Below are 18675 nucleotides of genomic sequence, written 5' to 3'. Positions count from 1 at the left end.
ATAAAGACCAACTACCTGAAGACATCAGACAGTAAATAAAAGCAGGCAGAACTATCAGAGAGCTGACATTTGGAAGAATGTAACAGCACTAGTTAAGCATACAGGATTTCATTTATTTGTTTTAAATTTGTTTGGAGGCAAGCCATGGGCAGCTCTGGTTAGGAAGACAAAATGTGAATAGAACAGTCTAACAAGACAATACAGAACAAAGAGTATAAAACAAACTCAGGACTAGAAATTAGGAGAAATCCTGGAAAGAATAGAAGAGCAGGCATGCATAAATTGTGCATGAAAATGCTGCCTAAATAACTGAGCCCTAAACTACATATGCACAGGGCAGAAATCAAGCTATGCTGAAAGAAATTATTTAATAGAGATTTCAGATGCTACCCATTACAAGAAAGGCTGAGTGCTGAACACACATAAAGCCAGGTTAATGCCCTATTTAAAAAAAAAATTCTTGAGAAAATCATGAGAATGCAGACTCCCCAATTTATTATTCACAAAGGCCAGTACATAAACCAAAATTATTAGATACTTAAAGAGAAAAATGTAACACAAAGTCAAAAGACAGTCAATAGAAATTGACTTCAGATGACCAAGACGTCATAATTAAGTCAAAGGTTTCTAAAAAACTGTTGTAACTTTGATCAAAGATTTTTCTAAATGCTAGTAATGAATGACTACATACTCTAATTAAAGAAACAAAACATAAAACAGAGTCAACTGGAAATTCTAGAGCTAAAAAACTATAATAATCGAACTTAAAAATTCACTAGTTAGGCTTAATTAACAGCAGATAAGAGATGGCAAAACAACAACAGTAGTGAACTTGAGACAGCATCTAAGAAAATCTAATCTTTACAGAAGGGGGGGAAAAGCCTGAAAAATAAGATTTAATAAAGCATCAGTAACATGTGAGGTGATTTCAAAAGGTTGAATATACACATAATTGAAGTCCCAAAAAGAGAGAATAAAATAAAGAAAAAAAAAGGAACAGTCAAGAATTTCCCAGTTTAGATGCAAGACAGATGTACAGATTCCAGAAGCTCAGTGAACCCAAGCAGAATAAATACAAAAGAAACCGTACATTTAGATATGACCCAGCAGTCCCATTCTTGGTTATCTAATCTAGAGAAATGAAAACTAATGTTCACACAAAAAGCTGTATTTGAGTATTTAATTGCAGCTAAATTCATAATTGTCAAAAATTGTAAACAACCCAAACGTCCTTCAACAGATGAAGAGATACACTAAGAGTGGTTATCTATACAATATATACTACTTGGCAATAAAAAGAAATGAACAATGCAATCAACAATTTGAATGGATCTCAAACTACACTTAGTGAAAAAAGCCAAATACAAAAGGTTCCATTAAGGTATGATTGCATTTACAAACATTCTTGTAAGAACCTGTCAGTGGTAGCCAGGAGTTACAGACAGAAGCGTTAACTTATAGTTACTTTTATGGAGGACAGGACAAGGAAGTTTTGAACTACTCTGTATTCCAATTGTGGTGTACCCCATGGGATGGTTAAAGCAGCCAAAAAAAAACAAAAAACGGAAATAGCCCAAGTGTCCAACAGAAATGACTAAACAAACTACAGTATTTGTATACAATGAAGTATTACTCAATATTAAAGAGAAGAACTATCAATATATGCAAAACACACAAATGAATCTCAAAGATAAAATGCATCTATCATATCTACAGCCATCTATATGCTTCTTTGACTCAGTCTCAAATTCACTGCAGTTGTTTTGCTATCTTTTATCTGATGTTAACTAAGCCTAACTAGTGAATTTTTAAGTTCAATTATTACAGTTTTTTAGCTCTAGAATTTCCAGTTGATGTGTTTCATATTTTGTTTCTTTATACAAGCATATTTTGTAAAACTAATATAATTAATATTGAACTGAAATGTACCAATGCTACAACTTTTTTTGAAATGTCTTGAAAGCACTAAGGAAAATGTTAACTGTGGAATCTAGTATTGGCTATTCAAGGATGTTTACTTACCATACGATTTTCTCAGATGTCCTGTATTTGAAAATTTTGGTAATAAAAACAAGGTGAAAATCCTGCCCAAAGCAATTTAAAGATTCAGTGCAATCCCTATCAAAATACCAAAAGTATTTTTCAATGAACTAGAGCAAATAATCCTAAAATTCATATGGAACCACAACAGACCCCAACTAGCCAAAGCAATCCTGAGAAAGAACAAAGCTGGGGGATTATACTCCCTGACTTCAAGCTATATTGCAAAGCTACAGTAATCAGAACAGTATGGTACTGACACAAGAATGAATCCATAGATCAATGGAATAGCGGACCCAGATATAAACCCATGCATATATGGTCATCAATTGATATACAATAAAGGAACTATGAATATAAAATGGGGAAAAGAGTCTCTTTAATAACTGATGTTAGGAAAACTGGACAGCTACATGCAAGAAAATGTAACTGCATTATTGTCTACCACCATACACAAAAGTAAACTCGAAATGGATCAAAGACCTAAATATAAGACATGAAACCATAAAACTCTTAGAAGAAAACATAGACAAAAATCTCCTGAACATAAAACTGAGAAAATTTTTTCTTGGACACATCTCCTCGGGCAAGGGAAACAAAATCATGAACAAGTGGGACTACATCAAACTAAAAATCTTCTATACCACAAAGGACACCATCAGCAGAACAAAAAGGCAACTTACAGTATGGGAGAATAAATGTATTTGTAAATGATTTATCTGATGAGGGGTTAACATCCAAAATATATAAATATCTCATATGCCTCAACACCAAAAAAAACATCTGATTAAAAAATAGGAGGAGGACCTACACAGATATTTTTCCAAAGAAGAAATACAGGCCAACAGGTACAATAAAAGATGTTCCACATCACTAATCATCAGGGAAATGTAAATCAAAATCCACAATGAGATATCACCTCACACCAGACGGAATGGCCACCACGTGGAAAAAAGGAAACCATTCTACACTGCTGGTAGAACTGTAAATTGGTATAACCTCTGTGGAAAGCAGTATGGAGGTGTCTTGCCAATGGGTTTCAGCCACTGATAAGTTCACTATGGAGTCAGTGTGACCAAACAAATGACAGTAGAACGTTCTTGGAGTGAAAGGGTTATACCCAACTTTATTTCCACAGTGACAAGTCAATCACTACAATCCTGTTCACTCAAAGCGAGTCTGCATGCAGCAAGCCAGTCTCTGCCTCTGGACCTTGTTCTACCCTCCCAGCCACCCTCTGGGCCTCTGTCCTCAGCACTACCACCACTCCAGCCTCTGCTCTGCTCTCCTGCAGCCTTGCAGCCATGCCACTGTGTCACCCAGAGCACTGTGCAGGGCTCTTTGTATAGCGTCAATAATGACATATTGCCCACACCTGTGTAGTGAGCTACCCAACCAGGGCCAAGTGAGAATCCTGGCCACAGGAACTTTCATTTTATACACAGGAGGTTCCTCAAAAAACTAAAAATAGAAATACCATTTGACCCAGTAATTCTAATTCTAGGAATTTACTCAAAGAAAACAAAATCCCTGATCTGAAAAGATATATGCATCTCTATGTTTATCACCACACTATTTGCAAAAGCCAGGATATGGTAGCAACCAATGTGTGCATCAGTAGATGACTGGATTAAGATGTGCTATATATACACAAGGGAACATTATTCAACCATAAAAAAAGAAAGAGATCCTGCCATTTGTGACAATGTGGGTGGACCTAGAGTGTATCATGCTAACTGAAATAAGCCAGGCAGAGAAAGACAAATACCATATGACTTCACTTATTTGTAGAATATTAAAACAAAACAAAAGAAAATGAAATGAACAAAATAGCAGTAGACTGAGAAGTGACAGATGGTTACCATGTGGGAGGGGTTTGGCTGGATGGATAGAGAGAGAGAAAGCGGTGTGAAACGGCACAAAAATTCTCAATCATAATGTAGGTCGGTCACAGGGATGGTGGTACAGCATGGAGAATACAGTTAATGATTCTGTAACATCCTCCTATGTTGACAGGTAGTGGCCACATTAGTGGGCATGAGGATTTGATGGGTGCCTGTTGAACCACTGTGCTGTATACCTGAAACCAATATAAGATTGTATATCAACTATACTTCAATAAAAAAAGAAAACAAGGGGAAAAAGACACATAAACATATGGAAAACTGTCTTGTTCATCAGGAAGCTGTCTGTTCTAGAAGTGATGAATGAAACTGCAAGTCTTTTTGCTGCCATGATATACACTTAGTATGGCAGTATAGAAACTATAGTATATTAACACTGAGCCACTGAATGAAGCAATCCTAGAGTCACTTTGCCATGTGATTTTATGCTTTGTAAAATAAAAATTCCTCAGGATTTAAGGCAGCTAAGATCATATTTTCTGTTACTTACAGAAAAACAAAAGACGAAAGTAACTAATAGTGTTAGTACATGTCAAAGGCCTCCATGAAGTATTCTGCCCCATAAAGAGATAGGTCCCTGTTCTCATATACCATAATTACCTGGAAGTAGAAACCACTGTGCTGCTTTCCGGATCTCAATGATATTTACCATTATTAAATGCAAGTGTTAAGAAATTTCAAAATTATTTGATGTTAGTGCAAATGTGATAAAAGGATGACAAAATAGAAACTGTAGTATGGTTTAATGAAAATATTTGCAGATTTCTTCTTTCATTTTTAAACCACTTGAAGTGAATGTAGGGATGTCATTAAGGGTATTAAGAACATGCTGTCCTTATATTTTGTTCATAAACCACAATTACCTGGCCTTTTGTGCTCTGACATATCTCTAACAAAAAGTCAAATAATCTTGTAATGTTCTGATTGTTCTACTAAGAAAATTTTCTCAAGCAGACTAGGAGTGGGCAGAACACATGACCTACCCTCCTTCCTTCTCCTGGTAGAACTGAAGACCTAAGGACCATGGGTGGCTCTGTAGAAGTGGCAGCACACAACAGTGTCTCTGAGCATCCCTCTCATTAGTCAGAAAAGTAAACAGAAATAAATAGCTACTAACCCATTAAGTGTTAGATTCTGAAAATTAGCCTGACTGCCTCTTAATGAAGTTCAACCTTAAAAGAGCAGAAATACCACAATCTCTAACCTTACAAATGAACATACTCAGAATTTTCTCTTCTTTGTAGCAACTCAAGCAGAAAGAAAGAATGAGCCAAATGTTCTGCAGTTTACATTCCTTTCTTCAAAAGGGGCACAAAATTGCATACATTTCAGACGTATTGAGGAAAGGAAGGAAGGAGGAGCATAAGGGAGGAAAAAAGGAAGAGAGAGGAGATAAAAAAACAATCAGAAAACAATTAACAAAATGGCAATAAGTACATATCTATCAATAATCACCTTAAGTGTAAATGAATGAATGAATGCAAAATCAAATGACACAGAGTGGCAGAATGGATTAAAAAAAAAAAAAACCATGCATATGCTGCCTACAATAGACTCATTTGAGACCCAAAGACACACACAGAATAAAAGTGAAGGATGGAAAAAAGATAGTTTATACAAATAATAGGGAGAAAAAAGCAAGAGTAGAAGTACTTAGAGCAGACAAAATACATTTCAAAAAAAGAAAGTAACAAGAGACAAAGAAGAATATTACATAATGATAAAGGGGTCAGTCCGACAAGAGGATATAACCATTGTAAATATCTATCCACCATTATAGGAGCACCTAGATATGTAAAACCAACACTAATAGAACTGAAGGGGGAAACAGAATACAACACATACATTTTAGGAAACTTTAACACACCACTCACACCAATGAACACATCAACCAGACAGAAAATAAGTAAGGAAATAGAGGCACCGAAAATTACAGTAGATCAGATGGACTTAACAGATTATCTACAGAACATTCTACTGAAAAGCAGCAGGATACACATTCCTTTGCAATGTACATAGAACATTTTCCAAAACAGATAATATGCTGGGCCACAAAAAAAGCCTCAATAAATTCAAAAAGATTGAAATTGTATCAAGCAGCTTCTCAGACCACAGAGGTATGAAACTAGAAATAAATTACACAAAGAAAACAAAAAAGCCTACAAACACATGGAGGCTAAATAAACAACATGCTTATAAATAATCAGGGGATCAATGACCAAATTAAAATAGATATCAAGCAAAATACATGGAGACAAATGAAAACAAAAACTCAATAGCCCCAAATCTGTGGGGCACAGCAAAGGCAGTTCTAAGAGGAAAGTACATAGCAATACAGGCTTACTTCAAGAAACAAGAACAATCCCAAATGAACAGTCTAAACTCACAATTAATGAAACTAGTATAAGAAGAACAAATGAAACCCAAAGTCAGTAGAAAGAAAGACATAGTAAAGATCAAAGTAGAAATAAATAAAATTGAGAAGAATAAAATAATAGAATCAATGAAACCAGGAGCTGGTTCTTCGAGAAAATAAACAAAATAGATAAACCCCTAGACAGACTAATTAAGAAAAAGAGTTTACACATAAACAAAATCAGGAACAAAAATATAGTCACAATGGACACACCACAGAAATACAAAGAATTATTACAGAATACTATGAAAAATTCTATGCCAATAAATTGAATAACCTACAAGAAATGGACAACTTTCTAGAAAAATACAACCTTTCAAGACTGACCCAGGAAGAAACAGAGAATCCGAACATACCAATTACCAGCAATGAAATTGAATTGGTAATCAAAAAACTACCTAAAACAATACTCCTGGGTCCAGATACCTTCACACCTGAATTTTATCAAACAATTAAGGAAGAGCTAATATCCACCCTTCTTAAAGTATTTCAAAAAGTAGAAAAGGAGGGAATACTTACAAACTCGTTTTATGAGCCTAGCATCACTCTACTACCAAAAGCAAAGACACCACACACAAAAAAAATTATAGACCAATATCCCTGATGAACACAGATGCAAAAATCCTCGACAGGTATTAACAAACCAAATCCAAAAGAACATCATCCATTATGACCAAGTTGGATTTATTCCAGGATGCAAGGATGGCACAATATTCGGAAATCAATCAATATCATAGACCACATTGGAAAAAATCAAATTATTATCTCAATAGACGCTGAGAAAGTATTTGACAAAATTCAACATCCATTCATGATAAAAACTAACAAAATGGGTATAGAGAGTACATACCTCAAAATAATAAAGGTCAAATATGACAAACCTACAGCCAACATAATTTTTAATAGCAAAAGGCTGAAAGCTTTTCCTCTAAGGTCAGGAATAAGGATGCCCACTCTTACTACTGTAATTCAACACAGTACTGGAGGGTCCTAGCCACGGCAATCAGACAGCACAAAGAGATAAAAGGCATCCAAAGTGGTAAGGAAGAAATTAAACTCTACTTGCAGCTAACATAATTATTATACATAGAAAACCCTAAAGAATCCACCAAAAAAGGTATTAGAATAACTGAATCCAGCAAAGCTGCAGGATACAAAATTAATACACAGAAATCTGCTGCTTTCTTATGATACTAATGAAATTAGCAGAGAGATCGGAAAAACAATTCCATTTACAACTGCATCAAAAATTAAAATACCTAGCAATAAATCTAACCAAGGAGGTGGAAAACCTTTACTCTGAAAACTTTAATACACTCATGAGAGAAATGAAAGAAGACACCAATAAATGGAAATCTATCCTGTGCTCATGGATAGGAAGAATGAATATTGTCAAAATGGCCATCCTGCCCAACACAACGTACAGATTCAAAGCAGTCTTTCTCAAAATACCAACAGCATTCTTCAACAAACTAGAACAAATAGTTCTAAAATTCATACGGAACAATAGAAGACCATGAATAGCCAATGCAATCCTGAGAAAGAACAAAGCTGGGGGGATTACGCTCCCTGACTTCAAACTCTGCTACATAGCCATAGTAATCAAAACAATCTGGTACTGTCACAAGAACAGACCCATAGATCAATGGAACAGAATAGAGAGCCCAGATATAAATCTATACATATGTGGTCAATTAACATTTGATAAAGGGGCCATGAAGATACAATGGAGAAAAGACAGCCTTTTCAACAACTGGTGTTGACAAAACTGGACTATGTGTAATAGAATGAAACTGGATTATTGCCTAACTCCATATACAAAAGTAAACTCAAAATGGATCAAAGACCTGAATTAAGTCATGAAACCATAAACCTCTTAGAAGAAAACATAGGCAAAAATCTCTTCAATATAAGCATGAGCAACTTTTCCCTAGACACATCCTCAGGCAAGGGAAACAAAATAAAAAATGAACAAATGGGACTACATCAAACTAAAAAGCTTCTGTACAGCAAAGATACCATCAGCAGAATAGAAAGGCACCTATAGTATGGGAGAATATATTCATAAACGATTTATCTGATAAGGGGTTAACATCCAAAATATATAAAGAATTCATATGCCTCAACACCCAAAAAATAACCCAATTAAGAAATGGGCAGAGAACCTGAACACTTCTCCAAAGAAGAAAAACAGAAAGCCAACAGGCTTGAAAAGATGCTCCACATCGCTAACCATCAGGGAAATGCAAATTAAAACAAACAAAGAGACATCACCTCACACCAGTTAGGATGGCCAACATCCAAAAGCAAGAAATAAATGCTGGTGAGGATGTGGAAAAATGGCAACTCTCCTACACTGTTGGTGGGAATGTAAATTGGTTCAACCAGAGAACAATATGGAGGTTCCTCCAAAAACTAAAAATACAAATACAATTTGACCTAGTAATTCCACTTAGGAATTTACCTCCCTGATTCAAGAAGACATATGTACTTGTATGTTTACACTGTACTACTTGCCATAGCCAAGATAAGGAAACAACTTAAGTGCCCATCAACAGATGAATGGATAAAGAAGATGTACATATACACAATGGAATATTATTCAGCCACAAAAAGAAAAGAAACGCTGCCATTTGCCACAACATGGATGGATCTAGAGGGTACTATGCTCAGTGAAATAAGTCAGGTGGATAAAGATAAATACCATATGATTTCACTCATTTATGGAGTATAAACAAAGCAAAACTGCAGGAACAAAACAGCAGGCAACTGAGATTCCAAGAAGGGACTAGGAGTTACCAAAGGGAAGGTGTTGGGGAGGGTGGGTTTGGAGGGAAGAAGAAGGGGATTAAGGGTCATTATGATTAGCACACAAAATGTAGGTGGGCCATGCGGAAGGCAGTATAGCACGATGAAGACAAGTAGTGACTCTGCAGCACCTTACTACGCGGATGGACAGTGGCTGCAATGGGGTGTGGGGAGAGACTTGATAATATGTCTGAATATTGTAACCACAATGTAGCTCATGTGAAATCTTCATAAAATTCATATATAAAGTATAAAAATCAAATGAATCATATATGACTTGACTGTTTATAGTTCATGATTCATGATCAAAACAGAAAGTTTCTGTGATAGGAGTGCCCTTGCGTTGTTCACCATGTAAGAACTTGCTCCCTATGTAAGAACTTGTTCACCATGTAAGAACTTGGTTGTTATGCTTCAGAAGATTGGAGACTGTTGAGAGTTGGAGTTGATTAATGATTGTGCATTGAATCCCCTATACAGAATTTTATTGTTGTTAACAACCATTTGATCAATAAATATGAGAGGTGCCCTCTCAGCACCACTCTTGTGCTGTCATGCCTTGAGTTCCCTGGCTGGTCCTTTCAGATCTTCGATAACTCATCGCATCTCCTCCCTTATTAATGGATCAGAAGCAGGGAGGGACCGACAGCATATCAATGATACCTTAATAAAAAAAACAACAGAGAGAACAGAATAGCAGTAGACTCACTGACACCCCAAGAAGGGACTAGTCATTACCAAAGGAGAGGAGTTGAGAAGGTTGGGCGGAGGGAATTAACAGGCACAAAATTTTGCATTCACAACTTAGCTTGGTCATGGATGGTAGTACAGCACAGAGAATTCAGTTATGATTCTGTAATGTCTTACTACATTGACAGACAGTGACCACTGGAGGGAATGAGGACTTGATAATATGGGTAAATGTTGAACCACTGTGTCGTATATTTGAAACCAACATAAGATTGTACATCAATGATACTTTAATTACAAAAAAGAAATTAAAATGTTACTTTGATATTTCAATTAAAGCTCTAATGTGAAACATGAAACTCTAAGTAGCATGGTAAAATGGAAGGAATTCAACACAAATCAAAAATTTTTAAGTTCAATTCCTCCTTAGCCAATTATGGGCTATGAAATTTGGTCAAAGCAATGTATTGTTTTCTTTATCTCTAAGATGGAGTAATAACACTTACCTGCCAGAGCTACTATGAATGACTGAGAGAGATAATATAAAACTTAGTTCTCAATTAAAGTACAAAGTAAATATCATTCAGAATACAGCATAGTGTTTTGCCAACTTAAATATTTAACAGATATTTCATTAAATATTACCTCCATGAAGAGACATGCAAGGGTAAGATGCTCTCATTAAATCTTTCAGAAGACCATCAGCATGTTCCTGCTTATCCACAAATATAATGACAGATCCTGATTCTTGATAATGGCCTAGAAGCTCCAGTAGCTTCAAGAATTTCTTTTCTTCTTCAATCACAATCTGAAAAACACCACATCATTACTTAATGGAGGAAAAATGCAAATACATCTCTTGAACAAAAATATTCACTTTATTTGTGGCAATTGGGTAAGTTCTCCTTAGGAATGGGTAGGAAAATGTTGATTTTAATTGGTAAACCAGGAAGACAGAAATCTGTAACTTTCAGAGAATAAGAAGCTTGCTTATGTGGACAAATGAACATCGGTTCTGTCTGCCTCTTGAATTCACCTATTAACCAAGGAATAAGACAGGCATGCAACATTCCTATCTACCAACCCACCACTTCTGGTGAGAGGAACTAAAAAGAGCATTACACAGTTATATGAAAGAGCATATTCAAGTGTATCTGGTAGAATATTAAAGGTTGCAGTTGTTGTATACTACTTAATTTTAGAATTTATCTGCCTACATAACCATGATCCCAAAAGGATCATACACTGCCTAAACATCTAGTAAATTGGAGATTTCCTAGGATTCTACCCACCACTTGTTGTTCCACATCGGAGCAAACGACACTCCTGCCTCCAACCTGCACTTCAATGGGTTTACTCAGGATTCTGCGAGCCAAAGCCTCCATAGCTCTGGGGAAAGTAGCTGAAAACATAACTGTCTGTCTATCAGGACGGACGTTATCCACAATGCGCATGACCTGAGAAAACATTACAAATAAATAGGGTAAGTGTAGTCTCAAAAAAATCATACAACATTAAAACCAAGTAAAAGAACTTTTGAAGACATCTACTCAGTGGCTTTTAAACTTGTTTCTTTAGAAGAGTGCAATGAATTTTACCCCATAATTTGCCCCTTACAGTTTCTTTCCCCTGCTCAAAAAATGACATCTCAAGTCATCCACAGATGCAGGCCAAAAATCTAGGAACCATGTGTGACTACTCTCTCCCTTATGTATCTCACACCCAATCTATCAACAAATTCAGTAGTATTGATCCTCAGGCTATATGTAGGGCATAACTGTTCTCCATTAGTATCACTGTTTTCCTTCACTATTCAACACATTTTTATTGAGCAACCATTACGTACCAGGCGTAAGTGCTCGGACTATGAGACAAAAACTTGCCTTCATGGAGTGTATATTCTAATGAGGTGAAGAGATAAACATATTATGTGTCAAATGGTGGTAAGAGCTACAGAAAGAAATAAAACAATGAAGGTGGATATACTATCAAGTGGGTGAGATACAAGCACAATTGCCTTCTACAGAGGCCTGGAGGTATCAGGGAATCCTAGGATTCTTGTGGTGACTGGTGTTAAGTTGGAAAAAAAAAGACATAATGAATAAGATTATTGATGATGGTTACAAGGTGGACAGTGATGGGTGGTTAGAAGGTGAAGGCATTGAAGGAAGATACAGAATTCTAGGGCCACATTTTCATTCTAATCAAAACTGATGTGAAATCTGTGGAAGGAGCAGTCCTACCCAAAACACTTGGTTCCCGGTCCACAACTCAAGCTTGTCTCATTTGGATTACTTCAACTGTTTCCTAACAGGTCTCCCTGCCTTTATTCCTGCCTAACCCAACATCTATTCTCCACCCAGCAGCCAAAATGATGGCTTTAAAATATATGCGAGTACTTTCAGTTAAAGACTACTGGTCGACCACACGTGTTTTCTCTTCTCTTGAGAACTCCTATAAATTATTATGTTCCACTGTGAAAAGTCAAACCACCTCTAGTGGTTGCCAGAGGTAAGGAGGGTGGGAGGATGGGTGAAGTGGGTAAAGGGAATCAAGAGGTACAAACTTGTGATTATAAAATAAAAGAGGGAGTAGACTTCAGCAAAGATGGGGAAGTGAGAAGTGAGGCAGAAACCTCCTCCGAAAACCATATAACATGAAAATACAGCAAATACACAACTACTCCTGAAAAAGCAACCCGAAAACTGCAACAGACTGCCTACATCTGGGGAAAAGACCTCACAGAAAAATTTCTACCACCTTTTAACATGTGTTTCTCTAAATTTATATCACTGAAAATTTGTGTTTGAGCAAATAGCATGTATAAGGAATATAAAAGTCTAAGCCAGACAATTGCTTTGGGCCTTAATTTTTACATTTGGAGAATGTAAGTAATGTGCTATTTAGATCAGACAGTAGTCAAAAGCATGAATTGAAGTATTCAGAAGTAAAATGAAAACTATAAAATACAAAAGCTAAAGCTTCGGTTATTAGAACTCTTGATTCTAATTTTACCAGTAATGGTTCTAGATAGCTAAGGAAAGCCTTTGAAAATACCTCCTGAATAAGTTATATGAGGAATTCAAAACATAAATACCTATTACAATTCCATATCTCCAATCCACAGTTACCATGCAACAGAAATGTATGTGTTAATTTCAGAAACCACACAAACATTTCACTTCCATGGCAGTTACAAGGTTTATTTTCCATTTCAAAACACTAAGAACTTTCATGATTACCTGTGGTTCAAAGCCCATGTCAAACATTCTGTCTGCTTCATCTAAAACAACGTAAGTCACTCTTCGAAGATTTGTAACCCGACCTAAGATCAGGGAAAAATATAAAGACAAAAAGAAGACTAAAAATCAGTCACAATTCATTTTATGACTACCAAGAACTTTAAAAAAACTGTAAAGGGAACTAAAATGCCTGACTTGACTTAACCAGAAGGGTAAGTGAGGTTTCTTTAAACAGAGAAAAGAAATTTTGGTCTACAATATCTTAATCTAATGGCAAATACTTTCTGACAATGGGTATATGAGGCCCTTTATTTTGTCAAACTCGTCTCTTGCATACCATCATAGGGCCTGAAGAACCTGTAAAATTCAGAAAACAGCCCTCTCCAAAACACATCATAAAACTAAGACTGAGATGAAGCATCGAGCCACATCAGCCATTATTTGACAGCATCACCTAGGAAAAAACATATTAGAGATTACAGCGTATGTGTGGAAAGCAAGTTCCAGTGCTAACAATTTCAGAAGCAGAAAACCTTTCTTTACATTACCTTATAATGTATGCCATATAGTTAGAAGCTTCTAATAGGCATGTCAACATTAATGAGATGCTATTCAACATCATTAAGTAACATATTACACAAAAACTCTAAATACCAAATGTATTATATATATATATATAATATCATACAAAGATATTAAATCAAATTTTTTAAGGGCTCCACTGGTTTACATAAATGCAACTGGCTTCTTAGCCAGTGAAAACTACATACATACATAGGAAATTCTCTCTAAAGGATTAACACAAGCATTTCTATCAATTGCTGAACCAATCACCTGGCAAAAACATGTACAAAACAGTTATTAAATATAAACCAAAAGGACAAATAAGAGAAAAAGGTAAATTAATCAAGATGAATTTCAGGAGACTTAATCAATGCAGCATTGAAAAAAACAAGGGATTATTTCATCAACATCCAACTCAAAACTTTTCATCTGTTGTACAAGCACAATGACTTATGAAATAATTTTAATGTCACTTTGCCAACTTCATGTACAATCAAATGTACACAGGAATTCAAGCAGAATGCTATTAGAAACATGCATTACTCAGATTTTAATACTCTTATTATGTATACACTGAATACTGCAACAGAAACACTTAAAAGCATTTTCTTCAAAAAATAGAAATAAGTCAAAATAAATGTTTTTTAATATTTAAGTATTCCATACTAATATTTGCAGCACCAATTACTTTTTCAAGGTTGGGAACAGCATTAAATTACCTACCTTTGATGGTTTAAGTCTCGGAAGCCCAGTTCTATAAATCTTGAAGGGCCTTTCTCCACAGAAGTTAAATAATGTCAACAGTTTAGTAACAGTTTTGACAGGGAATTATTTAACAAGCACAATATTTGAGCTTAAAACATGCAGTATTTACAAAAGATAAAACTTCCTGAAGCTGCAATATCTTAATGTATCCAGTATTGTAAGAAAATACTAGCTCCTTGGGGGAAAATCTACTACATTTTATAATTTAAAAAAAAAAAAAAAAGATAGTTTCCCACCCTTTTAAAAGGAAAGTTAGGCCAAAATTGGACTAAAAATCTACATTAAGTGATAAAAAGATCAGACAGGTAATTCTGAAAATAAATTCTAAATTAAATTGCAAAAATACTATGAACTTACAACAACAATCTTGTTACAATACAAATTTTAAGATATCACAGCTTTACGAAGACATGTAGAAACCTTTGACGGTTTCTTGTATTTGCTTTGATTTAACAAAAAATGTATAGAATTTAAAAAGGAGAGAACCAAAAAATACCCCTAACTTACCACTGTTAGCGGCTAACATGTCAATCATTCGGCCAGGTGTGCAAACAATAATTTCAGCACCTCTTTTCAGCTCAGCAATCTAGTAAGAAAGATGACATTTTATAGTCTATTTATCACTGATACTTAAATAGATCTGAAAATATGATATTGTCTGGGGTCCTTGCACGGCTCTAAAGGTTAAGACAATGAAGTTTGATTAGGAGACTCTCCCACCTCCTCCGTATGTCTCCAGAACGCTGGAGCAGGGCCAACAGCACAGGCAGTGGTAACATGAGCACACAGTGCTGTAACTGAAATCAATGAAAACCAGAGATTTTTACCGACTTTGATCTGACATGATCCCTCAAAACCAAGAAAGGAACATAGAGCAATAAATAATTATACAGAGCAATGTTTTTCAAACTGAAAGTTGTTTCTATTAGTGACTCAGAATATTAGTGAGTCACAACCTGTATTTTAAAAGTGAAACAGGAAAATACCAGAATGTATTAGACATCATAAAGCTTTTGTCTGACATCTACATAAATATGCACATATTCCAGTTTCTTTTGTAAATGTATTTACTACAGGCTGTGGTCAAAAAAAAACATTGACAGATAAACTTAGAAAACTAACTTCAAATGTTTAAAACAGCAATGGGGTAACAAAAGGAATGTTCCCCAAATATGATCTAGAACCTGAAAACACTAGTCCACAGAAAGAGTTTTGTGGCTAAATTAAATTCAGAAAACACCACTTAATTTATCTCATTTTTCTAACATCACAATATATATTAGCTTATTAAAGATTAAGAAGTCTCGAAGGAAACAACCCTCTTTTAAGTTTGTATAATCCAACATTTCCAAAATTTATTTGCTTACAGAATCCAGTTTTTAACCTTTTTTTAGTTAAAGCAAAGTAATCTGATGAAATAATAACATTCTTTAGAAGACACCTGGACAGATGTCAAACTGAAGAGTGAATGAAGACATATTTAAATAATTCTTGGTCAAATCATTTAAGACTACAGATGAAACTCTAGTATTAATGCATCCCATTCATCACCACCTTTTAAAGAATGTCTCATGAATTAAGAGAAAATAAATGCTCGTCCAGGAATCAGAAGACACAAGTTCTAAGACTACATCTTATTAACTTGAAGACTTTAGACAACTTACTTAACCTTTCTATTTGCTTATCTGTAAAATGGAAAAAAAATTATGCCTCGAGTGAGGAAGGACAAAGAAAAACCGGAAACCTAAGGTATAAAAATGATGCAAAATTCTAAAACAGAACTACCATAATTCATTCTATTATTTCCACACCTATTTTTTTTTGGTATCATTAATCTACAATTACACGAGGAACATTACGTTTACTAGACTCCCCCTTTCACCAAGCACCCCCGACAAACCCCATTACACTCACTGTCCATCAGCGTAGGAAGATGCTATAGAATCACTACTTGTCTTCTGTGTTGCACAGCCCTCCCCGTGCCTCCCCCTATATTATACATGCTAATCTTAATGCCCCCTTTCTTCCTCCCACCCCCTTATTCCTTCCTTCCCACCCATCCTCCCCAATCCCATTCCCTTTGGTAACTGTTAGTCCATTCTTGGGTTCTTCCACACCTATTTTTTTAAGATTCTAGAAACAATCACCACACAAAACACTAAATTAAAAAATCACTTTTACATTATGTATTAAATCATTCCATTTAAAAAAAGAATAGAAGGTTCCTTTTAACTACCTGCTCACTGATTCCTGTTCCTCCATAAACACAGACCACTCTGAGTCCCAAGGTCTTTGAAAACTTCTTACATTCTTTAGTAATTTGTAAAGCCAGTTCTCGAGTTGGAGTCATGATGACAGCTGAAAAGATAAATATGTCAAAAGCCTAGCCACCAAAATTCTTGAGGCTATGCTTTAAAGTATTAAATTTAACCTCTACAATAAAATTCAGATTGCTTAGTCTAATTCATTTTCTGTTTTAATTTGTTTTACACACCTCTGAAAATCTTATTTCAGAAACTTCATAATAAATAGTAGAGCTTGTGGTGAAGGACACTTTTAGTAGATTTTTAAGAACATGCTATAGGAAGATAAATGAAAGTTAAATGCCTCATTCCATCATCAAGGATCTTGGTTGAAAGGAATACAAATCATTCTCAATGGCAAATCACAAAGCAAAGATAATCAAGTGACTCACTGTGCTGCAGGGCCATACTGTGGCTTCCAGAAACAACCTTGGTCTGAAGGGCGCAGAGGAGAAATATACCATACCCTCTATTTTCAAGAGAGGACCTGAACAACCTTCCAAAACCCTACTCGATTTGCAAAAGAAATCTTTGCCAAATGAATCAAGAAATCTGAATCTGAATACCTAATCCTGAATGAAATGTTGGCACTATAGCCTTAAAAGGCTGGGGAAAAAAAAGGAAAATACATTTCCCTATGATCTTCTGTGTTGAGTTTATAGATCCACTGATACTGGCCTAAGAACAAACCTCAGTATAAATAAACAGATAGATGCATGAGGGGTCTACCTGCCGAGTCAGAGCTTAAAAATTGAGCTGTGCCAGGAGAGGCTGTTTTTGTACTTCTGAGATGTCACTCCAGTGCTCTGAAGATTCTCACTCCACCTGCTGGTAAGGGGAAATCAGCCCCAAAGTGCCAAATTTATAAAGGAAATGTACATAAAGACATCTTTATTGTTATAATTTAGAACATGATAAAGAATCAGATCTTTCTGGTTAACTGACAACAAAGTTGTTAACAAAACAATAGTTTAATGAAAGGAATTGTACCTATTGGCCCCTCTCCTTCTTCTAATGACCTCTGATCCATGATGTGTCTAAACATGGGCAAGAGAAAAGCAATGGTCTTTCCACTTCCTGTCTTGGCAATACCAATCAAATCTCGTCCAGACATTATAGCAGGAATCGCCTGGGTCTGAATTGGTGTTGGCTTTTCATAGCCATGCCTTAAAAAGCAAACCAAAGGACAAGATAAGAATTGAAATCTCTGGCCTAAGTCCTACAAGAATAAGGTTTTCCAAGATATGGTATAACCATATACAATGAAATATTACTTGGCCAAAAGGAATGAAGTATTGAGAACTTCTACATCACGAATGAACTCTGAAACTATTTTATGCTAAGCGAAAGAAGCCAGTCACAAAAGACTACATTAGCATGATTCCATTTATATGAAGTGTCCAGAATAGACAAATCTATGGGGATAGTACATTAGTGGCTGCCTAGGGTGGAAGGGTAAGAAGACTTCTAATGGATACAGGTCTTTTGGAGGGATGTTGAAAATGTTCTAAACTTAGACTTTGGTGAAGATGGCAAAACTCCACAATTATACTGAAAATCACTGAATTGTACACTTTGAAGGTTAAATTTGTATGTAAATTATATCTCAATAAAGCTGTTGAAGGAAAAAAAGTAACTTTTTCTATTAAGGTAAAAATGCAGACAAGGGAGATATTTATGTGAAATAGCTATTTTGAAATAAGATACTGAAAAATGTGGGAAAATATGGACAGCCTAAAAAACCACTTACTTTTTGAGAGAATTTAAGATCTTCATGGAAATGCCACATTGAACCCATGATTTAATTGGTTTGGGGCAACCTTTTCCCTTGACGGTAATGCCCTCCATTTCCAACCGAAATACATTCACCTCTATAAAACAAAATTCAGATTAAGAACTCATAAATATTGTTCAATTAGTGCCTCCTTCTTTTCAATTACAGT

The 18675-nt window shown here is 35.4% G+C and overlaps 1 protein-coding gene across 3 annotated transcripts in view; it reads right to left on the bottom strand.

Moving 5' to 3' along the window:
* Positions 1-18675, bottom strand: part of DDX46 (DEAD-box helicase 46) — a 55204-nt gene that overhangs the window by 18406 nt on the left and 18123 nt on the right. For all 3 annotated transcript variants that reach the window (XM_037015899.2, XM_037015900.2, XM_073221608.1), the window contains exons 9-15: positions 18483-18603; positions 17723-17898; positions 16666-16787; positions 14937-15015; positions 13101-13183; positions 11151-11315; positions 10504-10666 (exon numbers count right to left, since the gene is read on the bottom strand). In XM_037015899.2, the coding sequence (XP_036871794.1) occupies positions 10504-10666; positions 11151-11315; positions 13101-13183; positions 14937-15015; positions 16666-16787; positions 17723-17898; positions 18483-18603 (909 nt within the window). The remainder of the gene's footprint in view (positions 1-10503; positions 10667-11150; positions 11316-13100; positions 13184-14936; positions 15016-16665; positions 16788-17722; positions 17899-18482; positions 18604-18675) is intronic.

Source organism: Manis javanica, chromosome 14 (assembly GCF_040802235.1).
Source record: "Manis javanica isolate MJ-LG chromosome 14, MJ_LKY, whole genome shotgun sequence".
Classification (NCBI taxonomy): Eukaryota; Metazoa; Chordata; class Mammalia; order Pholidota; family Manidae; genus Manis; species Manis javanica.
This window is presented reverse-complemented; position numbering and strand designations above follow the sequence as displayed.